Source organism: Peromyscus eremicus, chromosome 18, assembly GCF_949786415.1.
Source record: "Peromyscus eremicus chromosome 18, PerEre_H2_v1, whole genome shotgun sequence".
NCBI lineage: Eukaryota > Metazoa > Chordata > Mammalia > Rodentia > Cricetidae > Peromyscus > Peromyscus eremicus.
Genome location: NC_081434.1, coordinates 41,184,547 through 41,211,208, shown reverse-complemented (window position 1 = coordinate 41,211,208; position 26,662 = coordinate 41,184,547). Strand labels below are relative to the sequence as shown.

General features: G+C 43.8%; 1 protein-coding gene across 4 annotated transcripts in view; it reads right to left on the bottom strand.

Moving 5' to 3' along the window:
- Window positions 1-14,434: 14,434 nt before the first annotated feature.
- LOC131894860 (girdin-like) overlaps window positions 14,435-26,662 on the bottom strand; it is a 57,500-nt gene continuing 45,272 nt past the window's right edge. The window contains exons 1-7 of one of the 4 annotated variants that reach the window (XM_059245183.1): window positions 24,682-24,867; window positions 22,525-22,687; window positions 20,902-21,033; window positions 19,653-19,836; window positions 16,540-16,655; window positions 15,302-15,395; window positions 14,435-15,136 (exon numbers count right to left, since the gene is read on the bottom strand). In XM_059245183.1, coding sequence (XP_059101166.1) covers window positions 15,323-15,395; window positions 16,540-16,655; window positions 19,653-19,836; window positions 20,902-21,033; window positions 22,525-22,687; window positions 24,682-24,814 — 801 coding nt within the window. In that variant the 5' untranslated portion in view covers window positions 24,815-24,867 and the 3' untranslated portion in view covers window positions 14,435-15,136; window positions 15,302-15,322. Of the gene's footprint in view, window positions 15,137-15,301; window positions 15,396-16,539; window positions 16,656-19,652; window positions 19,837-20,901; window positions 21,034-22,524; window positions 22,688-23,173; window positions 23,363-24,681; window positions 24,886-26,662 lie in introns of those variants that run through there. The other 3 variants (XM_059245185.1, XR_009375043.1, XM_059245184.1) reach the window with 3 other exon arrangements.

Here is a 26,662-nt window from a genome sequence, read left to right as displayed (position 1 = left end):
TTAAGTTGTTACCCCACAGAATCTTGACCAATACACCAGACATGTATAGAACTTTTAGAGTAGTTAGGGCCTCACAACAGCCTTATCTCAGTTATAAATTGCACAGAATCACTCTGCACCAGAGACATGTGGCCCCTGAATAAGCCTCCATCCACTCCACCTAGTCATAATTTCCTCCCAACATTGCTTATATGGACCATCAAGATGGATTCCTCATCCTACCTCCACCCCCAGGAGGGTCTTCTCAATTCTGCATTTCATCAGACAGGCTTAATAGGTGTTGTCAGCCTAGAAGAGATCTAGCAAATCTGTTCCATTCTGACAGTCAGTGAGACTGGGGCAGGATCCTGAATGATGTGTGTATGAGAGCCCTGAATGGATGTGTGGCAGCCTAAGACAATTAGTATGCCTGTCCCTACAGTTTTCAAGAAACTTCAGTCTTTGGTGGGGAGTGATCCAATTCGCCTAATACAGCACACATAGATGGGAGGACAAGGGTCAGTGCAGGGACTGAAGAGATGGCTCATCAATTAAGAGCGTTTATTTCTGTCTCAGAAGACCCACAGGACAGCTAAGAAACCTCTTTAAATTAAATTCTTGGTGGAATCTGCCCTCACCTGGCCTCTGTGGGAATTGCATGTATGCAGTGGCAAAACACCCATAGGTATAAAGAAAAGCATCACAAAAAAAAGTCCCAACATGTTATGCAGGAAATGATCTCTGCTATTCAGTTGCCACTCAAGTTATATTTCAACAAAACCAGAGGCAGAATGATTTTCATTTCCTGATTTCGTTTATACAATTTTAATGAATGTTCTCATTTCCAGAGAAGCCTAGAGCAAAATATTTTTGTTTCCCTTTAATTTGGTCTGCATGATGATTTCTTGAACATGTGTGTACAGTGTACCACAATTTACTGGTAGCTAAATATACGACCTCAAATATACAATATATCTAGTTTTTGTATTATGTAGTGGGTGTCTATGGAGTAGGCTATGCCATCCACATCCAAGGTGCAATCCCCCTGTGTAGCCCTGAGACCATGAATGGAAAATTCTTGTGCAGCCCGAGCTTCCTGGAACTTACTGAGATAAGTACAAGCCTGTGAGTTCTTGGTTTACAGGAGTGTGAAACCTCATCTGACTAAAGAAGAGTCTTAGAGTGAAAAGTTTGAAATTGAATTTTATTCATAAAAGTATGTTCATTTTATTCAATGTGGGCTTTCAAAACAGCATCAATATATACAGTGTATAGCCTTAGCAAACTATTAAAACAATAACAAGAATAAAAGAAATAACAAAAATTAACACTACCTTAAATAAAATGAAGAAAACCCAAAACCAAAGCATAAATATCCCAAGAAATAAAACAAAAAAAAAAAAAACCAATTTCAGTTCCCTTTGGAATTTCACTATGGAAGAGCAAATGTGGTGAGGAACTGGATTATTCTCTGTAGTAAATTATCTTCAGCAACACTTGCCCATCACATATGGACTCAGGGTTCTTAGTAATTTGTGTTGTGTTCTCTGTATATTAGACTTATTTCTGACACAAAATTTTCTCCAAGGATAGTGAGCCAACAGATGTGGATCAGATTTTGGCTGGATCCCCTGATGGTAGATTGATATTTGCCTCACTATTGAGTTCAAAGCTGAAAAGAGGTGGCATTTTCTGAGGAGGCCTTGAACCTGGAGTGTAGAAAGTCATGCCTTCAAGGTGTTTCTGGCTTCCTCCAGCCTTCTCAGTCTTCTTAACAGGTGCTGTATGGAAAATCATTAAAAAAAATATGATTCAGAAATAGTTTTGCTCTGCCACTGGCAAGAAAATCAGGGCCTATTCATCCCTAAAAACAAAAGTTAAGGAAGGAAACACACCCCATGAACACCCTGCTGTTGGACATGGGGTTCAATGGTGGATTATTTGCCTGGGACATAGTGTTTCTGCTTCAGCAGCTCCATCTGCAGGAGGCCCTCATCCTGGGCTGTGGTCTGCTCCAGTTCCTGCTGGAGGTTTTCAAACCTAGGGGCAGAAGGCAGCTGGAGCACAAGCCTGGTGGGGACCGGCCATGTCAGCTTTTGAGCCCACACCAGATCTACTAATCTAGACAATCAAGCAGTACCTTTCCGCTGAGTTCATTCCCTGCTTCCCCAGGGGAAAAGGGTCAGAGAGCTACTGGGCAGGATTTTTTTCTCAAATTTTAAAAACTGCTAGAAGTTGAACTGGAAAATACACACTCTGCTGGATTAGAAAAAACAGTATATTTCTCCAACAGTCCAAAGACATCATTTTGGAGAAATATCAGTGTGACAAGGTCTGAGACACAGGTCAGGGAAGATGTACCTGGCCTTGATTAGATACCAGGTGAATGTGAACCTCCTGGAAAACTCTATGCCTGCCCACTAGTGGAGCCTACACAGCAATGCAGAGAAGGCTCTGATGATTCCTACAGCCCAGACCCCTGCATGGGATTCGCTTGTCAACTCCTACTCTGTTTATGACCAGTGTAAATCTTGTCATGAGAAACTGATAAACACTGCAGAGAGCCAGCAATCAGCAGTAGGCTGCTGTGTGCTATCTGCCAAAGGGTAGAAACTTATCTCTAAAGTGATGTTCCTGATTAAAAATAAAGTTGCAAGAGGATGCACTTCCCTTCATGATTGATGATCCCCTCTAGGTTTCTGGCTACCATGGAACTATTTGTGGGGATATCTAACTTAAGAGATGAGATACTCAGAGCATACTATAGGTCTCAGAATAGAAGAAGGGGACACAATCCTCATAAGACAAAGGAGAAAGCATATTGTTTCCAGGACATAAGTTCCTGTTGACTGAGTCAGCAATGACACTCTGAGGTGTTCTTTCCCTGGCTGTGGCTGGGAGCTTTGCCAATCGAACAGATACTCAAAGAGGACAGAGATCCAGGTACAGCTGACCCACTTGGATCCACCTGCTTCTGGAAGCCTAGGCTCCTACCTCATCTGGTACACAGTGAAGTGATGCTGCAGCTTTACTGCCAAGTCCCTTTGCCTGCTTCAGCAGGGACGGAATATTTTCCTCAAGTCTTTGCTGTTCCTGCTCATTAGAAGCTTGCGTTTTTAGGGGAGGGTGGTCTGCACCCCTGTACTTACATATGTGTGCAAGCACACACACACACACACACACACACACACACACACACGTACATGTATGCACACATACAAGCACACTACATTGCATCTGTTTTTAGTTTCCTAGATAACACTGATGTAATAGGAGATCACCTGGGATACTATGGAGAAGAAAGTGACCTTTCATTAACCCACAGCCTCTCTACTCATATTCCAGCCCAGAGGCAGAAAGCACAGGAAACTCTGAGCACAGGGATGTGGAGAAAATTATGTACTTTTACTCTGTTTTGATAATTTTCACTTTATTTTTAATTTATATGTGCAGGTGTTTTGCCTGCCTGTGTGTCAGATTAGCACATGGGAGAAAAACTCAGTGGACAGATAAGTCAATGTAGTGCTTGCCTTATAAACCTGTACACCGACAGGTGAACCCCAGGGTTCCTTGACCAGTAATCTAAGCTCTCCTAGCAAGTTCCCAAGTCTGTACATTGAAGGCTTAGTTCCCCAGCAAAGGACCACTGGATGGCAGTGGACCAGCCCCTTGCTCTCACTCAGTGCTTCTCAGTGTCTCCAAGGGCGGCAGCTTCCTCCTAAAGAAGCTCTCTAAACCACAGGTTGCCTCAATTTAGGCCCAAAGAAATGAGCTCAGAAAACAAAACAAAACAAAATCTCTAAAGTCAGTCTATTTTAACCTTTTTTCCAAGTAAGATGATTTTGTCAGGAATTTCTTTGAGTAACAGAAGGTTGACTAACTCAGCCAAATGACTGCATGTATTATTCCATGCTTCACAATATTCCATGGACCACATTGTATGTTTTCCCTAATCAAGGATGGGCATCTGAATAGTTTCTAGCTGGAGGTGTTCTGATGAGTCCTGCTCTAACCCTGTTGTCCCCTATTCTCTGAGGACACCTACTTTCCATTCTGGAATCAATGGACCACTGGAGTCTGCATTCAACATTCTGAATAATTATATATAGCTTCACACAGGGCTGCACCATCTTACACTACTAGCAATGTCTGAGAGTTCTCATTTCTCTCAACCCTCCATCAGGCCGATTTTAACTCAGTATGAAGAAGTTTGGAATAAAAGCAGGTTCTGAGTGCTGCAGACACAACATGGAGTGGGTGCTTTAGACTATGAGGAGCCTAAGGGGTGCACTGAGACAGCCTCTCCTCACACCTCAGCATAGCTGTGGGACTTCTGCTGGGCTGAGATGCAGCCACAAGCACCTCTGCAGTGCAGAATTTCTTAGAAAATAAAATCCAGGCCAAGCCCCATGGTCAAGATTTGCTGAACCAAGGTTAGGCAAAGGTGAAAGGAAAATGGTGGCAGGCAATGAGGAGAAGAACAAAACAGGATGCAGGGAAGTCATCAGTGGTCAGCCACCATTCACCCAGAGCAGAGAAGGACACAAATCCTCAGGCAGCCTTTCCTGCCTCTCAGTAGCCTCTTTCTCACCTTCATGGACCCCATTACTTTGTTTTCTCCAGAGGATTTCTTTGCAGATAAATAATTCTGCCTCTACAAAGACCTGAAAAACCTTTAGCCTACATCAATTTTCTGTCATTTGTTGTAGTTAGCTGTGTGGACATGCAGAGTGATGGGCAGTTCCATCTGTTCTTTGACTGATGCAAAGTGGTACTAACTAGATTAGGCATAGTACTTTCTCACTGAAGTCTCTCTCCATCATTCTTAAAGATGTTCCATTGTTCCATGAGTGAGTGAACATACACATAGAGGCTCAAACTCATATTCTCATAGCCCATAGAAACACAAGACAACACATAGACACACACACACACACCTTTCTTGAACCCAGAAAGGCAAGGGAGAATACACGAATCTTGCAACACCTTTTGTACTACAGGGAGAGGTAGTGTGTCCTCCCTGTTGTCTACAAGCCACTTAGACTCAGCCAGGCTTTTCTGCCCTATTCTGAACTTCTTTCCCCTCCTAGGGAAGTTTTTATCACCAGACTCACTGATTGTACCAATAAATAACAACCTCTGCACAACTGAGTTTGACCACACAAGACCAAGTGCCCATGGAAGATGGCTGGACAGAAAGCCTCCTGATAGATCCAAGTTGACCCATCATAGTCTCCTCCCTAAACCTACCCAGACTCCTCCACAGAAGGCAGTGATAGACCAGGGAATGGAAGTCACCCATTGTCATTACCCAACAACTTTTGACCAGATTATAGTGCATGTTATATTAAAACAGCCCAGGTTAGTCAGTAGGAGGCTACCTATGTCACCCACAGCACTTTCCTGAAATGCAGCACTCTATAAAACTCTGAGAAGGAATCTTTCCTAAGAACACAGCCATATACATGTTAGAGTGAGCATCAAAATGTCAGGTTCCATGTGTGAAGCTAGTAAGACAAACCAGACTTTCCTGGGAAGTTACTTCCATGCCAAGAAAGAAAAGAAGTCTACTTATTAATTTTAAAATAGATCCATGGTTTGATTCTTATAGGGGACGTTCCTCCTTCCATGCTGTTTCGGCTTCTGATCTCATATGACCCCTGCCAAGTAAATGAGACCCAGAGCCTTGACCCCACTCACTCAGACCTCTCTGCTACTCCCTAAGTGGCTCCCATCATGGCACCTCTCCTTCCGTACTAACATATCGGTGAGTGATATGTGATTTACTCGTCTCCATCAATGGACTGCAGCTTCTAGCAGAGCAGTAGGGTTTACTTGTCAGTCATGCAATGCCTTCCAAGAGGATAAATCCCCAGAAAGACTTGTGAATGATCACAGAAATGAACTGTTGGATGGGATGGGTCAGTTGGATAAATGAGTAGATGGTTACATGGGTGTGTGTGTATGGTTAGACAAGTGGGCAGTTTGGCCCTGCTGCTTAAACCTACCTGCTGCTGCTTTGTCCAGAGGTCATAGATCTTCCCATGGGCCTCCTCACAGAGCCTCCTCGCCTCCTCGCAGGACTCTTGTAGTAAAATCTGCTCCCCATGCAGCTTTCTGTTGTTCTTTTTCAACATGCTCACTTTTTCCTCAAGCTGAGTCCATTCACTCAGGAGCTGACTGTAGAGGGTGCTGACATATCACCACAAATGATGAGCTCTACCTCCATCTGCCACTCCTGCCTCCTAATACCATCCTTCCTGCAAGGTCCCATGTCCCCATCCCCATGAACCCTGGGTAGGAACCCACATTAGCCATGCCTGCATCACTCAGGTGCAGGCCAAAGCCAGAGAATAGCCAAATTACAGAAAGATTCAAACTACTTCTGAATACCCTGACAGCAAATGGATTCATGTAACTCTGAAAACTGGATCCCCTACCTCTCCACTGCACACCCTGGTGCTTACCTGTTCACAGTATTGGGGAAACATGAGCAGGTAGAGGGAAACCATGCTCTGAGGGGGACAGAAGACCCAATGGGAATACATTTCATGTTTCCCATAGAAACCAGCTCTGTAAGCTCCTGCCAGAGCCACAGAAAACATTCATGGTGCAAACCATGTTTTCTCTCTAGAAGCTCCAGAAGTTGACAGGAAAATGTTGGGAGGAGCTTTCAGACTCTTCACTCTTAGGAAAACTCAGTCTAGGAGGCACAAGTCCAAGAGCTATCAGGCAGGCTGCTTGCTAGGAGGTCAGACTAGAACAACAGCCCAACTTTGTTCAAAGGTGAAGAAGGGAAGAAGCTGCTGTGGGATGTCTTTCTGTATGCTGTGAATATGTATTGTTCCCATTGGTTAATAAGTAAGCTGCTTTGGCCTATGGCAAAGCAGGATGGAACCAGGCAGAAAAATCCAAGAGAGAAAGAGAAGGAAGTCAGAGGTGTAGGAGATGCAAGCTGCCACCCAAGGAGAAACATGCCAGCAGCCTGGCCATGCAACAGCCATGTGGCAAACATAAATTAATAGAAATGGGTTAATTTAAGGTGATAGAGCTAGATAGCAAGAAACTTAAGCCATTAGCCATACAGTTTGTAAGTAATATAAGCCTTCGTGTGTTTAATTGGGACCATTTGGCTTCAGGAGGTGAGTGGGACAGATTCCTCCTGACAGCTGGGTCAGGCAGGACTGGAAAAACTTCAGACTGCCAGAAGCAGTCCCTACCAATTTTTGGAGTCCCATCTAAATTAGGCACTCACCGGTAGGAGTTGGTCTGCTCACTCAGCTCCTTGCACTTGTACGAAGCCTCACAAATCTCCTTGGGGAATTTCTTTACATCTGACATCTCCTTCTTATGCTGTGTTTTCAGCATCTCAAGTTCAGAATTCAGCCTGTGGTAGGGCATGGCCCCAGGAGCAAAGAACCCCATGAACACAGGCCTCAGGAACCACATGAATTAAGATTCTGTTTTGTACTACCCTAGCCCACTGGATTTCACACCCTGAATCCTATGTACTGGACCTCCTGATGTGCATTAGACTTGCCTCACTGTCCCAGGGCCAGGAAAGGCTGGGTGTCAATAGGGAAGGAGACAGGACTACATGAGCTCCCTCAGTAGACCTATAGGGGCAGACTAGCTGGCTAAGAGGGTCTGAAGAGTCTGTGCCACAGATCCAGGTCTATCTGAAATCTGCAATGACATTTCCACTGTCTTGAGAACAGAGATTCTTTCTCCTTACAAGGATACCCAGAACTCATTATCATTAGTGCCATGGAGGAGGCACTACATGAGGATGGCTTTATAAACTCCCAAGAGGATTCCAATGAGGGACCAGTGTGAGCACAAAGGCTGAGAACAGTGATGCTCAATGTGGGACTCCCCGGCCTCAGCACTTACATCACCTGAAATCTTTGAGACATGTGAATATTCAGGCCTACTATCAAGCTCTGACTCACAGGATCTGGAAGGACACACACACACACAAACACACACACACACACACACACACACACACACACACACACACACTGTAAGGGAGCCTCTCAGAGACAGTACAGAACACACTCACACACACAATCCTCAGCACAAAGAGATTTATTAACCCGTGGGCAAGCATGGTGTTGGGAGCCTGCCTCTCGATCAGGCAAAGGCAGACAACAAGCAGCAGGCTTTTTTCAGCAGTGGGTTTTTAAGTAGAAAAAGTTAATCTGTGCTAGGGTGAGTTGTTGAGATCTAATTGGATCGGTTAGCCAGTGTAGCCAAGTAATGAATTTTGATTATTAGACTTCGGTGTTGAGTCTCAAGAATGAGTCAGTTTCCACTAAAGGGAATGACTTTGGGGACTAAATTTAGGAATGTAATCTAATGGTTTATCAAGGGAGAGGGAAGTGAAAAGAGTAAAACCTGCCATTGCCATGTTTGCAATGTTTGGACTCCTTAGAGAGCACTTCACATACATAATTCCACACACAGTTAGGATGTCAGAGAAATGCAGGTAAGTGGCACACAGATGGACAGAGTAGGCCCACCAGGCCATTCAAGCTGCTCCCATAGCAAAAAGCAAAAATAAATATCAATTCAGAGCACTGAGCATCTCCTAAAAGCCAATGCCTGTCAGGGCCTCTTGAAATGCATGTTGTGATCTTACACACTACTGCCCTTCTCTGTAGATTGTGATTCAGGCCACAAGCTCTGGTTTTCATTTGGAGGAATCAGAACAGCCTGTGTCATATCTCACTCCTACAAGCTTCAGTTCTGCCTCTCAGATGCACTCAGGACACAGTAGGTTCAAGACAGTCACCAGAGAAAAGGGCATGTTGAGTACCTGTTGTTCAACTCATTGTTGTTATAAAGGGCCAGGAGTTCCAGCAGTTCATTCCTCTCATTGGTCATCATCTGTAGCTGAAGGGTCAGTTTATCCACCTGGTTCAGCTGCTGATCCTGCTCATTGAGGAAGAAGGGTGTGGATGATGCCTTCCTAGTAGTCCCTGTAGGTACATAAACACAAGTGAATTTGTCCAGATGAATGGCATAGGGCCAAGAGAGATCATGTGGAGTCCCAAGAGGAGTCCTGAGGAAGAGGAAATGCATGGCACCCAGTGAAGCCCTCAAAAATCTGAGCAGATATCCTTAAACTGGGGACCATAAGCCATGTGTCTATCTCCAATCTCTAGGGATAGATATATGCCTCAGGCGCTACTGCAGCCCCACTGTCCCTGAAAGGCATAAGCAAGGCAAGGCCAGCCATGTTGGTTTGGAATTCTCACCAGATACCTGATGTGACGCAAGAAAGTCCTGGACTGCCTGGTGCTTCACATCTCTCAGCCCTGATAACCTGTGTGCAGGACTAAAAGCAACTGAATGTCTCAGACCTGGGTACATGGATGGAAAGTTTCCCTTCCTGGTATTTATATCAGATATCCATGAAATCTACAGAAATCCACTGAGAATAAAGTGCAGCAACATCCTACCCTGATACCTCATTAGTAGTTCTAGGCATCCTTTAGCATTCTTTGACAATCATAATGAACTGAAAAAGGTCCCAGCACAGCATCTGCCTCCCTGACATTTCCTGGCCCTCTGCCCTCAGAAAACCTCCACTTTGGATCTGCTCTTTAGCAACCCAGGTAAGCTGCATAGGCCCATTGTTTCAGATGTTCACAGTTACTGCACCCCATTAAGAGAAGGACCAATTGTGGCATCAACTCCTGCTTAGAAAACCAGTGCTTCCTCTGCCAATCAGTGTGCTCAGTTTTGCCAACATGTTGATTGGTGAACCCTGTAAGCACTTAATAAATGCCTCAAGGACAGTTGGCATTGCCACAACACTGGTGATTTCACAAAAGATGCCAGGATACAATAGAATTTCCAGAGTAGGGACTGTAGGGTCACTGCTAATGTCATCACCTATCTGATAACCAACTCTTCCCCAATTCACCAAAAGCCAAGCTGCCCTTTCCAGCAGCCTTCCCTGAGACACAGGGGAAGGCCTTCAGCACCTCCTCCTTCCAATCCAGAGATCTCACTAATTCATTAGAATCTAGTTCATTCTAATTCAATAGTTCATCATGTAAGGAGGGCTAGAATCAATTTCCAAACCCTGCCCAGGAATTTCTCTTCTCATCCTGAAGAATGCTAACTAATAAGATGAGAAATAAAGGATGCTAAGAAATTAGCTCAGGATAATGGGAAGGAAGATCAGTTCCACAAGGTGAACAAGCACATTAGAGAAGATCCATGGGGCTGTTACAATGTATGGGGGTGGTGAAGGATTATGTGGGTCCTGTCAGATCAATGATAATCATATGGGTGATGATGAAACTTTTGCCAAAAGCTTCAGCAGAATACATTCTAACCATCATGATGTTAGCAAAGGAGTTATCAATTATTGAAAGGTATGACTGAAAATACCTAAGGACTGGGCATCCACAGGTGAGCCCTCTGACACCAAGAACAAAAACTTACAGGAAGAGTGATGTCCCAGTTTGCACTCAAGGTAGAGGGAAGACGACTGGCGAGTGAGAGGAAAGGAACTCAGAAACCTTAGGGATCACTGACATGCAGCAATACTTGGTGGCTCCTGCCCTGATAGTGGGTTGTTATTTAAATGTGAGAACCTCTAGCTCTGGCCAGGGGACTTTACTCTCCTTGTTATTAGTGACACACACCAAAAGGCATTCAGTGTGGGTGAAGTGCAGGGCTGGTACTGAAACCTCTTTAGTCCCTCTGTGCTTCCTTCCCACTCAAAGGGAAAGCAGAGGGCCCTCAACAGAGCAACTGCAGCCTTGACCATCCCTGGCTCTCTGCCAAACTAACCTTGAACATACTCAACTTTGTTCTGCTCTTGAAGAACTCAGAGGACTGAAATAGGCCCATTGCTTCTCAGAAATTCTCACCTGCTTAGCCCCACTCCTGAAAGGATCAGCTGAAGCCTTCCTCCTTCAGGAAGCTCCCCATCCCTTTCCCAGGACTCACTGTGCTTTCCCCTGAACCATTTATTTCTTGATGTGTGACATGGAGACTGAAGGGCATCTTCCTTCTGCCTCCCTTTCGTCTCCCTGTGCTCGCCATCCTGTCTCCCAAGAATCCTGTTCAGTCTAGTCAGCATGTCTGTAGGTGAAACACGAGACATTGCACAAATGCCCCAATGACAGTTGGCGTTGCCACAACACTGGTGACATCACATGGAATGCCAGGGCTCTCCAGGATACAGTAGAATGTCCATGTACTGATGTCACATGGTATAGCTGTTACATCCCTGTCTCATACCTCACCCAAAACCAAGGTGCCATTTGCAGGAGCCTCTGGGTTCACAATGGAAGCCTTTACGTAGATCCTCCTTTCAAAGCCAGAAATCTAGGCCTCTGCTTCATTAGAAACTTCATCTAAGTGAAATTGAAAGCTCATTTTGCATGCGCTGTCTAGGGTTGGACTTTCCCCTCCTCAAGATTAATAATCAATAATTTGAGAAAGAAAGGATGCTTAGACATGAGATCAAGATAATGGGGAGTAGTAGGGATGAGACCTCTGAAGTGAACATTCACCCAGGGAAGATCCTCAGAATTTTAGAGATTGGTGGGCTCAAAAAAAGTCACATGGTTATGAAGATTCTCCCAGTGTCAGTAGAGCTCACTCAAGCTGTGAGTTTGTTAGTGGGATGGTATCTTAGTGTCATTTGATTTGCATTTTCCTGATGGCTAAGGATTTTGAGCAATTCCTTAAATGTCTTTTGGCCATTTAATATTCTTCTGTTGTGAATTCTCTGTTTAGAAATGTACCCCATTTTTTTTAAGTTGGATTCTTTGGTTTTTTGATGTCTAGTTTCTTGAATTCTTTATATATTTTGGAGATCAGCCCTCTGTCAGATGTGGGTTTGGTGAAGATCTTTTCCTATTCTGTAGGCTGTCATTTTGTCTTGTTGACCCTTTCCTTTGCCTTACAGGAGCTTCTCAGTTGCAGGAGGTCCCGTTTATTAGGTGTTGCTCTCAGTGTCTGTGCTGCTACTTTTCTATCAGGTTCAGTGTAACTGGATTTATGTTGAGGTCTTTGATCCATTTGGACTTGAGTTTTGTGCATGGTCATAGATAATGGATCCATTTGCATTCTTGCATGTGTCAAAATACAGTTATGCCAGTACGCCAGCACCATTTGTTGAAGACGCTTTCTTTTTTTCATTGTATAATTTCAGCTTCTTTGTCAAAAATCAGGTATTCGTATGTCTTTGGATTAATGTCAGGGTCTTTGATTCAATTCCATTGATCTATGTGTCAATTTTTATGCCAATACCAAGTTATTTTTATAATATAGCTCTATAGTAGACCATGAGATCAGGGATGATGATGCCAGGCATGCCTTCATTATACAGGATTGTTTTGGCTATCCTGGGTTTTGGTTTTTATATGAAGTTGAAAATTGTTCTTTTTAGGTCTCTGAAGACTTTTGTTGGGTTTTGATGGGGATTAAATTGAATCTGAAGATTGCCTTTGGTAAGATCTCCATTTTTACTATGTTGATTCTACCTATCCAAGACCATATGAGAGCTTTCCATTTTCTGATATCTTCTTCAATTTCTTTTTTAAAAACTTAAAGTTCTTATCAGACAGGTTGCCCCAATGTATATTATGTTTTCTGTGACTTTTGTAAAGGTGGAGGTTTCTCTGATTTCATTCTCAGCACATTCATCATTTGTATATTTTAGGTCTACTGATTGTTTTTTGGTTTGTTTATCTTGTATCCTGCCATGTTACTGAAGGTGTTTATCAGCTGAAGGAGCTCCCTGTTAGAATTTCTGGGGTCACTTATGTATATTATCACATCATCTGAAAATAGTGAATGTTTGACTTATTCCTTTCCAATTTGTACCACCTTGATCTCCTTTTGTTATCTTATTGCTCTAGCTAGAACTTCAAGTCCAATGTTGATAGATTTGGAGAGAGTGAGAAGCCTTGTGTTATTCCTGATTTTAGTAGAATCCCTTTGAGTTTCTCTTCATTTAGTTTGATGTTGGCTGTAGGCTTGCTGTATGTTGCCTTTATTTATATTTTGGTATACAATATGCATATCTATTTTTTAATTTTATTTTATAATTTAATTTAATTTTACATATTAGCCACCGCTTCCCTTGTTCTCCCCTTTCCCGCCCCCCAGCCTTTCCCCCAGCATACCCCCCATTCCCATCTCCTCCATGGCAAAGACTCCCCTGAGGATTGTGTTCAACTTCGTAGATTCAGTCCAGGCAGGTCCAGTCCCCTCAAATCTCTGCCTCACTGTCAGTCTCAGGAGTCAGATCTATCCCAGAGGAGCTTCACAAGAGTAAATCAGTCATTTGGAGGAACTTTCTCAATATAATCTGAGATCTGCTGTGATAAAAGAGAAGCGTCAGCCACCTCTCACCTTTTTAGTCTTGCACAGAATCACTCTGTACCAGAGACATGTGGCCCCTGATGCAGTCTCTATCCACTCCACCTAGTCATGAGGTTCCTCCCATCATTGCTTATCAGGACCATCATGAGGGATTCCTCATCCTACCTACACCACCAGGAGGGTCTATTCTATTCTGCATTTTATTAGACGGGCTTAATAGGTTTTGTCAACCTAGAAGAGATCTAGCAAATCTGTTCCATTCTGACAGTCAGTGAGACTGCGGCAGGATCCTGAACCTATGAGAGCCCTAAATGGATGTGTGGCAGCCTAAGACAATTAGCATACCTGTCCCTACAGGTTCCAAGAAACTTCAGTCTTTGGTTGGGAGTGAACCAATCGAACTAAAACAGCACACATGGCTGGGAGGACCAAGGTCAATTGCAGGGACTGTGGAGATGGCTCATCCATTAAGAGCATTTATTGCTATCTCAGAAGACCCACAGGACACCTAACAAACCTTTTTAACTTAAATTCCAGGTGGACTCTGCCCTCACCTGGCCCCTGTGGGAATTGCATGTACATGGTGGCAAAACACCAGAAGTATAAAGAAAAGCACCACAAAATATCCCAACATGCATTAAAGGAATTATCTCTGCTGTTCGGATATCACTCATGTTATATTTCAAGAAAACCAGAGGCAGAATGCTTTTCATTTCTTTATTTCTTTTATACAATTTTAATGAATATTCTTATTTCCGGAAATGCCTGGATCAATATACTTGTGTTTCCCTTTAATTTGGTGTACATTATGATTTCATGAACATGTGTGTATAGTGTACCACATTTTACTGGTAGCTAAATATATGACCTCAAGCATACAATACATCTAGTTTTTCTCTATTATGTAGTGGGTATACATGGAGCAGGCTATGCCATCCACATCCAGGTGCAATCCTTCTGTGTATCCCTGAGGCTCATGAATGGAAAATCCTTGTGCAGCCTGAGCTTCCTGGAACTTACTGAGATAAGTACAAGCCTGTGAGTTCTGGGTTTACAGGAGTGTGAAACCTCATCTGACTAAAGAAGAGTCTTAGAGTGAACAGTTTGAAATTTATTTTATTCATAAAATACATTCATTTTACTCAATGGGGGCTTTCAAAACAGCATCATTATATACAGTGTATAGCCTTAGCAAACTATTAAAACAATGACAAGATAAAAGGAATAACAAAAATTAACACAACCTTAAATGAAAATGAAGAAAACCAAAAACCAAAGCATAAATATACCAAGATATAAAACAAAAAAAAATTGTGGAAATTACAACTTTCTTTGGAATTTCATTATGGAAGAGCAAGAGCGATGAGGAACTGGCTTTTTCTGTAGAGAATTATCTTCAGCAACACTTGCCCATGACATGGCGTCAGCATCAGCACTGCATTAGAGAGGATCTTATGCTTTTGGTGTGGTCTGTCTGGAGGGCAATGTGACATTAACACAGTCTTTCTTGTCAGATTTCCCATCACATATGGACTCAGGGTTTTTAGTAATTTATTTTGTGTTCTCTGTATCTTAGACTTATTTCTGACACAAACTTTTTTCTGGGGATAGTGAGCCAACAGATGTGGATCAGATTATGGCTGGATCCCCTGATGGTAGGTTGATATTTGCATCACTAGTGAGTTCAAAGCTGAAAAGAGGTGGCATTTTCTGAGGAGGCCTTGAACCTGGAGTGTAGAATGTCATGCCTTCAAGGTGTCCTGGCTGCTTCTTGCCTTCTCATTCTTCTTAACAGGTGCTGTTATGGAAAATCACTAGAAAAATATGATTCAGAAACAGTTTTGCTGTGCCACTGGCAAGAAAATCAGGGCCTATTCATCCGTAGTAAACAAAAGTTAAGGAAGGAAACACACCCCATGAACACCCTGCTGTTGGAGATGGGGCTCAATGGTGGATTACTTGCCTGGGACATAGTATTTCTGCTTCAGCAGCTCCATGTGCAGGAAGCTATTATCCTGGACTGTAGTCTGCTCCGTTCCTGCTGGAGGTTTTCAAACCTAAGGGAAGAAGGCAGCAAGAGCAGAAGTCCATGCGGGTGGTGGGGACCTGCCATGTCAGCTTTTGAGCCCCAACTAGATCTACTAAGCTAGACAATCAAGCAGTACCTTTCAGCTGAGTTAATTCCCTGCTTCCCCAAGGGAAAAGGGTCAGAGAGGTCCTGGGCAAGATTTTTTTCTCAAATTTTAAAAACTGCTAGAAGTTGAACTGGAAAATACACACCGTGCTGGATTAGAAAAAACAGCATATTTCTCCAACAGTCCAAAGACATCATTTTGGAGAAATATAAGTATGAGAAGGTCTGAGGCACAGGTCAGGATAGATGCAGCTGACCTTGATTAGATACCAGGTGAATGTGAACTTCCTGGAAAACTCTATGCCTGCCTTCTAGTGGAGCCTATACAGCAATGCAGAATAGGCTTTGATTATTCCTAAAGCTCATACCCCTGCATGGGATTAAATTGTCAGCTCCTACTCTGTTTATGACCAGTGTAAATCTTGTCATGAGAAACTGATAAACAGTGCAGAGAGCCTGCAATCAGCAGTAGGCTGCTGTGTGCTATCTACCAAAGGGTAGAAACATCTCTGAAGTGATGTTCCTGATGAAAAATAAAGTTGCAAGAGGATGCACTTCCCTTCATGATTGATGATCCCCTCTAGGTTTCTGGCTACCATGGAAATATTTGTGAAGAGATCTAACTTAAGAGATGAGATACTCAGCCGGGCGGTGGTGGCGCACGCCTTTAATCCCAGCACTCGGGAGGCAGAGCCAGGCAGATCTCTGTGAGTTCGAAGCCAGCCTGGGCTACCAAGTGAGTTCCAGGAAAGGCGCAAAGCTACGCAGAGAAACCCTGTCTCGAAAAACCAAAAAAAAAAAAAAAAAAAAAAGAGATGAGATACTCAGAGCATACTAGAGGTCTCAAAATGGAAGAAGGGGACACAATCCACATAAGACAAAGGAGAAAGCATATTGTTTCCAGGACATAAGTTCCTGTTGACTGAGCCAGTAACGACACTCTGAGGTGTTCTTTCCCTGGCGGTGGCTGGAAGCTTTGCCAATGGAACAGAAACTCAAAGAGGACAGAGATCCAGGTACAGTGAACCCACTTGGATCCACCTGCTTCTGGAAGCCTAGGCTCCTACCTCATCTGGTACACAGTGAAGTGATGCTGCAGCTTTACTGCCAAGTCCCTTTGCCAGGTGAGCAGCTCCTTCTGCTTCAGCAGGGACTGAAGATTTTCCTCAAGTCTTTGATGTTCCTGCTCATTAGAAGATTGTGTTTTTAGGAGAGGGTTTCCTGCACCCATGAACATACAGAAGCATGAAGACACACACACACACACACACACACACACACACACACACACACACACACACGAGAACACATATATGTACATGGATGCATACATACAAGCACACTACATTGCATCTTTTTTTAGTTTCCTAGATAACACTGATGTAATAGGACATCACCTGGGATACTATGGAGAAGAAAGTGACCTTTCATTGACCCACAGACTCTCTACTCATATTCCAGCCCATAGGCAGGAAAACACAGGAAACTCTGAGCACAGGGATGTGGAGAAGATGGTGTTCTTTTACTCTGTTTTGATAATTTTCATTTTATTTTTAATTTATATGTGCAGGTGTTTTGCCTGCCTGTGTGTCAGACTAGCACATGGGAGAAAAACTCAGTGGACCGATAAGTCAATGTAGTGCTTGCCTTATAAACCTGTACACCGACAGGTGAACCCCAGGGTTCCTTGACCAGTAATCTAAGCTCTCCTAGCAAGTTCCCAAGTCTGTACATTGAAGGCTTAGTTCCCCAGCAAAGGACCACTGGATGGCAGTGGACCAGCCCCTTGCTCTCACTCAATGCTTCTCAGTGTCTCCAAGGGCGGCAGCTTCCTCCTAAAAAAGCTCTCTAAACCACAGGTTGCCTCAATTTAGGCCCAAAGGAATGAGCTCAGAAAACAAAACAAAACAAAAATGTCTAAAGTCAGAAGTCTATATTAACCTTTTCTCCAAGCAATATGATTATGTCAGGAATTTCTTTGAGTAACAGAAGGTTGATTAACTCACATCCAAAGGATTGCATGTATTATTCCATGCTTCGCAATATTCCATGGACCACATTGTATGTTTTTCCTAATGAAGGATGGGCATCTGAATAGTTTCTAGCTGGAGGTGTTCTGATGAGTCCTGCTGTAACCCTGTTGACCCTATTCTCTGAGGACACCTACTTTCCATTCTGGAATCAATGGACCACTGGAGTCTGCATTCAACATTCTGAATAATTATATATAGCTTCACACAGGGCTGCACCATCTTACACTACTAGCAATGTCTGAGAGTTCTCATTTCTCTCAACCTTCCATCAGGCCGATTTTAACTCAGTATGAAGAAGTTTGGAATAAAAGCAGGTTCTGAGTGCTGCAGACACAACATGGAGTGGGTGCTTTAGAGTATGAGGAGCCTAAGGGGTGCACTGAGACAGCCTCTCCTCACACCTCAGCATAGCTGTGGGACATCTGCTGGGCTGAGATGCAGCCACAAGCACCTCTGCGGTGCAGAATTTCTCAGGGAATAAAGTCCAGGCCAAGCTCCATGGTCAAGATTAGCTGAACCAAGGTTAGGCAATGGTGAAAGGAAAATGGCGGCAGGTGATGAGGAGAAGAACAAAACAGGATGCAGGGAAGTCATCAGTGGTCAGCCACCATTCACCCAGAGCAGAGAAGGACACAAACCCTCAGGCACCTTTCCTGCCTCTCAGTAACCTCTTTCTCACCTTCATGTACCCTATTACTTTGTTTTCTCCAGAGGATTTCTTTGCAGATAAATAATTCTGCCTCTACAAAGACCTGAAAAAATTGTTAGCTTGCATCAATTTTCTGTCATTTGTTGTTGTTAACTGTGTGGACATGCAGAATGATGGGCAGCTCCATCTGTTCTTTGACTGATGAAAAGCGGTACTAACCAGGTTAGGCACAGTACTTTCTCATTAAGTCTCTCTCCATCATTGTTAAAGATGTTCCATTGTTCCATGAGTGAGTGAACATACACATAGAGGCTCAAACACATATTCCCATACCCCATAGAAACACATAAGACAACACATAGGCACACAAACACACACACACACACACACACACACACACACACACACACACACCCCTTTCTTGAACCCAGAAGGGCAAGGGAGAATACTGGAATCTTGCAACACCTTTTGTACTACAGGGAGAGGGAGTGTGTCCTCCCTGTTGTCTACAAGCCTCTTAGACTCAGCCAGGCTTTTCTGCCCTGGCCTGAGCTTGTTTCCCCTCCTAGGGAAGTTTTTATCGCCAGACTCACTGATTGTACAAATAAATAACAACCTCTGCACAACTGAGTTTGACCACACAAGACCAAGTGCCCATGGAAGATGGCTGGACAGGAAGCCTCCCGATAGATCCAAGTTGACCCATCATAGACTCCTCCCAAAACCTACCCAGACTCCTCCACAGAAGGCAGTGATAGACCAGAGAATGGAAGTCACCCATTGTCATTACCCAACAACTTTTGACCAGATTATAGTGCATGTTATATTAAAACAGCCCAGGTCAGACAGTAGGAGGCTACCTATGTCACCCACATCACTTTCCTGAACTACAGCACTCTATAAAACTATGAGAAGGAATCTTTCCTAAGAACACAGCCATATACATGTTAGAGTGAGCATGAAAACGTCAGGTTCCATGTGTGAAGCTAGTAAGACAAATCAGACATTTCCTGGGAAGTTACTTCTACGCCAAAAAAGAAGAGAAGTCTACTTATTAATTTTAAAATAGATCCATTGTTTGGCTTTTGTAGGGGACGTTCCTCCTTCCATAATGTTTTTGCCTCTGATCTCATATGACCTATGCAAAGCAAGTGAGACCCAGACCCTTGACCTCACTCACTCAGATCTCTGTGCTACTCCCTATGTGGCTCCCATCATAGCACTGCTCTTTCCATACTAGCATATCAGTGAGTGAAATGTGATTTACCCGTCTCCCTCGATGGACTGCAGCTTCTAGCAGAGCAGTAGGGTTTCCTTGGCAGTCATGCAATGCCTTCCAAGAGGCTAACTCCCCAGAAAGACTTGTGAATGATCACAGAAATGAACTGTTGGATGGGATGGGTCAGGTGGATAAGTGAGTAGATGGTTACATGGGTGTGTGTATATGTATGTGTATGGTTAGACAGGTGGGCAACTTGGCCCTCCTGCTTCAACCTACCTGCTTCTGCTTTGTCCAGAGGTCATAGGTCTTCCCATAGGCCTCCACATTGAGCATCCTCGCCTCGTCACAGGATTCTTGTAGTAAAATATGCTCCCTCTGCAGCTTTCTGTTGTTCTTTTTCAACATGCTCACTTTTTCCTTTAGCTGAGTCCATTGCCTCAGGAGCTGACTGTAGAGGGTGCTGAAATATCACCAAAGATGATGAGTTCCACCTGCTTCTGCACTCCTGATTCTAATACCATTATTCCTGCAAGCCCCCACATCCCCATCCCCATGACCCTGGGCAGGAACCCACATTAGTCATGCCAGCATCACTCAGGTGCAGGCCAAAGCCAGAGAATAGCCAAATTCCAGATAGATTCAAACTGCTTCTGAATACCCTGACAGCAAAAGGGATCCATGTACCTATGAAAACTGGATCCTCCACCTCCCCCACACACACACTCTGGTGTTTAACTGTTCACAGTATTGGGGAAACATGAGCAGGTAGAGTCAAACCATGCTCTAAGGCAGACAGAGGACCCAATGGGAATACATTCCATCCGCGCTTCCCATAGAAACCAACTCTGTAAGCTCCTGCCAGAGCCACAGAAAACATTCACGGTGAAAACCATGTTTTCTCTCTAGAAGCTCCAGACTTTGACAGGAAAATGTTGGGGGGGGGCTCTAAGATTCTTCACTCTTAGGAGAACTCAGTTTAGGAGGCACAAGTCCATGAGCTATGAGGCAGGCTGCTTGCTAAGAGGTCAGACTAGAACCACAGCCCACCTTTGTTCAAAGGTGTAGAAGGGGAGAAGCTGCTGTGGGATGTCTTCTGTATGCTGTGAATATTTGTTTCTCGCATTGGTTAATAAATAAGCTGCTTTGGCCTATGGCAAGGCAGGATGGAACCAGGCAGAAAAATCCAGAAGAGATAGAGAAGGAAGTCAGAGGTGGAGGAGATACCAGCTGCCACCCAAGGAGCAACATGCCAGCAGCCTGGCCATGCAGCAGCCATGTGGCAAACATAGATTAACAGAAATGGGTTAATTTAAGATGATAGAGCTAACTAGCAAGAAACTTAAGCCATTGGCCATACAGTTTGTAAGTAATATAAACCTCTGTGTGTTTATTTGGGACTATATGACTTCAGAGGTGAGTAGGACAGATTTCTCCTGACAGCTGGGTCAGGCAGGACTGGAGAAACTTTAGACTAACAGAAGCAGTCCCTACAATTTTTGGAGTCCCATCTAAGTTAGACACTCACCGGTAGGAGTTGGTCTGCTCACTCAGCTCCTTGTACTTGTACGAGGCCTCACAGATCTCCTTGGGGAATTTCTTCACATCTGACATCTCCTTCTCATGTTGTGTTTTCAGCATCTCAAGCTCAGATATCAGCCTGTGGTAGGGCATGGCCCCAGGAGCAAAGAACCCCATGAACACGGGTGTCAGGGACCACATGAATTAAGTTTCTGTTTTATACTACCCTAGCCCACTGGATTTCACACCCTGAATTCTATGTACTGGACCTCCTGATGAGCATTAGACTTGCCTCACTGTCCCATGGCCAGGAAAGGCTGGCTGTCAATAGGAAAGGAGACAGGACTACATGAGCTCCCTCAGTAGGCCTGGAGGGGTAGACTAGCCAGCTAAGAGGGTCTGAGGAGTCTGTGCCACAGATCGGGGTCTATCTGAAATCTGCAATGACATTTCCACTGTCTTGAGAACAGAGATTCTTTCTCCTTACAAGGATATCCAGAACTCAAAATCAATAGTGCCATGAAGGAGGCACTACATGAGGATGGCTTTATAAACTCCCAAGGGGATTCCAATGAGGTACCAGGGTGAGCACAAAGCTGAGAGCAGTGATGCTCAATGTGGGGCTCCCTGGCCTCAGCACGTACATCACCAGAAATCTTTGAGACATGTGAATTTTCAGGCCTACTATCAAGCTCTGACTCACAGGATCTGGAAGGACACACACACACACACACACACACACACACACACACACATACACACACACACACACACACTGTAAGTAAGCCTCTCAAAGACAGTACCGAACACACTCAGACACACAATCCTCAGCACAAAGAGATTTATTACCCCACAGGACAAGCATGGCATTGGGAGCATGTCTCTTGATCAGGCAAAGGCAGACAGCAAGCAGCAGGCTTTTTTTCAGCAGTGGGTTTTTAAGAAGAAAAGGTTAATCTGTGCTAGAGTGAGTTGTTGAGATCTGATTGGATCAGTTAGCCAGTATAGCCAAGTAATGAATTTTGATTATGAGATTTTGGTGTTTAGTTTCAAGAATGAGTCAGTGTCCACTAAAGGGAATGGACTTTGGGGACTAAATTTAGGAATGTAATCTAATGGTTTATCAAGGGAGAGGGAAGTGAAAAGGGAAATACCTGCCACTGCCATGTTTGGGCCCCTTAGAGAGAAGTTCACACACATAAACAAACACACAGTTAGGATGTCAGAGAAACGCAGGTAAGTGGCATTGTCTCATAGTATAAGGAACAAGCTGAGAGGAGAGGAGATGAATTCCAGGCCTTCTGGAGACACACAGATGGACTGAGTAGGCCCACCAGGCCATTCAAGCTGCTGCCATAGCAAAAAGCAAAAATAAATATCAATTCAGAGCACTGAGCATCTCCTAAAAGCCAATGCCTGTCAGGGCCTCTTGAAATGCATGTTGTGATCTTACACCCTACTGCCCCTCTCTGTAGATTGTGATTCAGGCCACAAGCTCTGGTTTTCATTGGGAGGATTCAGAACAGACTATGTCCTATCTCAATCATACAGGCTTCAGTTCTGCCTCTCAGATGCACTCAGGACACAGTAGATTCAAGACAGTCACCAGAGAAAAGGGCATGTTGAGTACCTGTTGTTCAACTCATTGTTGTTATAAAGGGCCAGGAGTTCCAGCAGTTCATTCCTCTCATTGGTCATCATCTGTAGCTGAAGGGTCAGTTTATCCACCTGGTTCAGCTGTTGCTCCTGCTCAGTGAGGAAGAAGGGTGTGGATGATGCCTTCCTAGTAGTCCCTGTAGGTACATAAACAAAAGTGAATTAGTCCAGATGAATGGCATAGGGCCAAGAGAGATCATGTGGAGTCCCAAGAGGAGTCCTGAGGAAGAGGAAATGCATGGCACCCAGTGAAGCCCTCAAAAATCCGAGCAGATATTCTTAAACTGGGGACCATAAGCCATGTGTCTATCTCTAATCTCTAGGGATAGATCTATGCCTCAGGCCCTACTTCAGCCCCACTGTCCCTGAAAGGCATAAGCAAGACCAGCCATGTTGGTTTGGAATTCTCACCAGATACCTAATGTGATGCGAGAAAGTTCTGGACTGCCTGGTGCTTCTCATCTCTCAGCCCTGATAATCTGTGTGCAGGACTAAAAGCAACTGAATGTCTCAGACCTGGGTACATGGATGGAAAGTTTCCCTTCCTGGTATTTATATCAGATATCCATGAAATCTACAGAAATCCACTGAGAATAAAGTGTAGCAACATGCTACCCTGATACCTCATTAGTGGTTCTGGGCCTCCTTTAGCATTATTTGCCAATCATAATGAACTGGAAAAGGTCCCAGCATAGCAGCTGCATCCCTGACATTTCCTGGCCCTCTGCCCTCAGAAATCCTCCACTTTGGATCTGCTCTTTAGCAACCCAGGTAAGCTGCATAGGGCCATTGCTTCAAATGTTCACAGCTACTGCACCCCATTAAGACAAGTACCAATTGTGGCATCAACTCCTTCTTAGAAAACCAGTGCTTTCTATGTGAATCAGTGTGCTCAGTTTTGCCAACATGTCAATTGGTGAACCCTGTGAGCTCTTAATAAATGCCTCAAGGGCAGTTGGCATTGCCACAACACTGGTGATTTCACAAAAGATGCCAATGACTCTCCAGGATACAATAGAATTTCCAGAGAAGGGACTGTTAGGGTCACTGCTAATGTCATCACCTATCTGATAACAAACTCTTCCCCAATTCACCAAAAGCCAAGCTCCTCTTTCCAGCAGCCTTCCCTGAGACAGAGCAGGGCCTTCAGCACCTCGTCATTTCAATCCAGAGATCTCAATGATTCATTAGAATCTAGTTCATTCTAATTCAATAGTTCATCAGGTATGGAGGGCAAGACTCAATTTCCAAACACTGCCCAGGAATGGCTCTTCTCATCCTGAAGAATGCTAAGTAATAAGATGAGAAATAGAGGATACTAAGAAATTAGCTCAGGATAATGAGGAAGGAAGATCAGTTCCACAAGGTGAACAAGCACATTAGAGAAGATCCACAGGGCTGTTACAATGTATGGGGGTGGTGAAGGATTATGTGGGTCCTGTCAGACAATGATAATCATATAGGTAATGATGAAACTTTTGCCAAAAGCTTCAGCAGAATACATTCTAACCATCATGATGTTAGCAAAGGAGTTATCAATTATTGAAAGGTATGACTGAAAATACCTATGAACTGGGCATCCACAGGTGAGCCCTCTGACACCAAGAACAAATACTTACAGGAAGAGTGATGTCCCAGTTTGCACTCAAGGTAGAGGGAAGAGGACTGGAGAGTGAGAGGAAAGAAACTCAGAAACCTTAGGGGTCACTGACATGCAGCAATACTTGGTGGCTCCTGCCCTGCTAGTGGGTTGTTATTTAAACTGTGAGAACCTCTAGCTCTGGCCAGAGGACTTTACTCTCCTTGTTATTAGTGATACACACCAAAAGACATCCAGTGTGGGTGAAGTACAGGGCTGGTACTGAAACCTCTTTAGTCCCTCTGTGCTTCCTTCCCACTCAGAGGGAAAGCAGAGGGCCCTCAACAGAACAGCTGCAGCCTTGACCATCCCTGGCTCTCTGCCAAACTAACCTTGAAAAATCTTCAACTTTGTTCTGCTCTTGAAGAACTCAGAGGACTAGGATAGGCCCACGGCTTCTCAGAAACTCTCACCCCCTTAGCCCCACTCCTAAAAGGATCAGCTGAAGCCTTCCTCTTTCAGGAAGCTCCCCATCCCTTTCCCAGGACTCACTGTGCTTTCCCCAGAACCATTTATTTCTTGATGTGTGGCATGGAGACTGAAGGCCATCTTCCTTCTGCCTCCCTTTGGTCTCCATGTGCTCTCCATCCTGTCTCCCAAGAATCCTGTTCAGTCTAGTCAGCATGTCTGTAGGTGAAACACGAGACACTGCACAAATGCCCCAATGACAGTTGGCGTTGCCACAACACTGGTGACATCACATGGAATGCCAGGGCTCTCCAGGATACAGTAGAATGTTCATGTGCTGATGTCACATGGTATAGCTGTTACATCCCTGTCTCATACCTCACCCAAAAGTGACTTGAAACCAAGGTGCCATTTGCAGGAGCCTCTGGGTTCACAATGGAAGCCTTTAGGTAGATCCTCCTTTCAAAGCCAGAAATCTAGGCCTTTGCTTCATTAGAAACTTCATCTAAGTGAAATTGAAAGCTCATTTTGCATGCGCTGTCTAGGGTTGGATTTTCTCCTCCTCAAGATTAATAATCAAAAATTTGAGAAAGAAAGGATGCTTAGACATGAGATCGGGATAATGGGGAGTAGTAGGGATGAGACCTCTGAAGTGAACATTCACCCAGGGAAGATCCTCAGAATTTTAGAGATTGGTGGGCTCAAAAAAAGTCACATGGTTATGAAGATTCCCCCAGTGTCAGTAGAGCTCACTCAAGCTGTGAGTTTGTTAGTGGGATGGTATCTTAGTGTCATTTGATTTGCATTTTCCTGATGGCTAAGGATTTTGAGCAATTCCTTAAATGTCTTTTGGCCATTTAATATTCTTCTGTTGTGAATTCTCTGTTTAGAAATGTACCCCATTTTTTTTAAGTTGGATTCTTTGGTTTTTTTGATGTCTAGTTTCTTGAATTCTTTATATATTTTGGAGATCAGCCCTCTGTCAGATGTGGGTTTGGTGAAGATCTTTTCCTATTCTGTAGGGTGTGATTTTGTCTTGTTGACCCTTTCCTTTGCCTTACAGGAGCTTCTCAGTTGCAGGAGGTCCCGTTTATTAGGTGTTGCTCTCAGTGTCTGTGCTGCTACTTTTCTATCAGGTTCAGTGTAACTGGATTTATGTTGAGGTCTTTGATCCATTTGGACTTGAGTTTTGTGCATGGTCATAGATAATGGATCAATTTGCATTCTTGCATGTGTCAACATACAGTTATGCGAGTATGCCAGCACCATTTGTGGAAGACGCTTTCTTTTTTTTTTATTGTATAATTTTAGCTTCTTTGTCAAAAATCAGGTATTCAGCCGGGCAGTGGTGGCGCACACCTTTAATCCCAGCACTTGGGAAGCAGAGCCAGGTGGATCTCTGTGAGTTCGAGGCCAGCTTGGCCTACCAAGTGAGTTCCAGGAAAGGCGCAAAGCTACACAGAGAATCCCTGTCTCAAAAAAACAAAACAAAAAAAAAATCAGGTATTCGTATGTCTTTGCATTAATGTCAGGGTCTTTGATTCAATTCCATTGATCTATGTGTCCATTTTTATGCCAATACCAAGTTATTTTTATAATATAGCTCTATAGTAGACCATGAGGTCAGGGATGATGATGCCAGGCATGCCTTCATTGTACAGGATTGTTTTGGCTATCCTGGGTTTTGGTTTTTATATGAAGTTGAAAATTGTTCTTTTTAGGTCTGTGAAGACTTTTGTTGGGTTTTGATGGGGATTAAATTGAATCTGAAGATTGCCTTTGGTAAGATCTCCATTTTTACTATGTTGATTCTACCTATCCAAGACCATATGAGAGCTTTCCATTTTCTGATACCTTCTTCAATTTCTTTTTTAAAAACTTAAAGTTCTTATCACACAGGTTGCCCCAATGTATTTTATGTTGTTTGTTGCTATTTTAAAAGTGGATGTTTCTCTGATTTCATTCTCAGCCCATGCATCATTTGTATATTTTAGGTCTACTGATTTTTTTTAGTTTGTTTATCTTGTATCCTGCCACGTTACTGAAGGTGTTTATCAGCTGAATG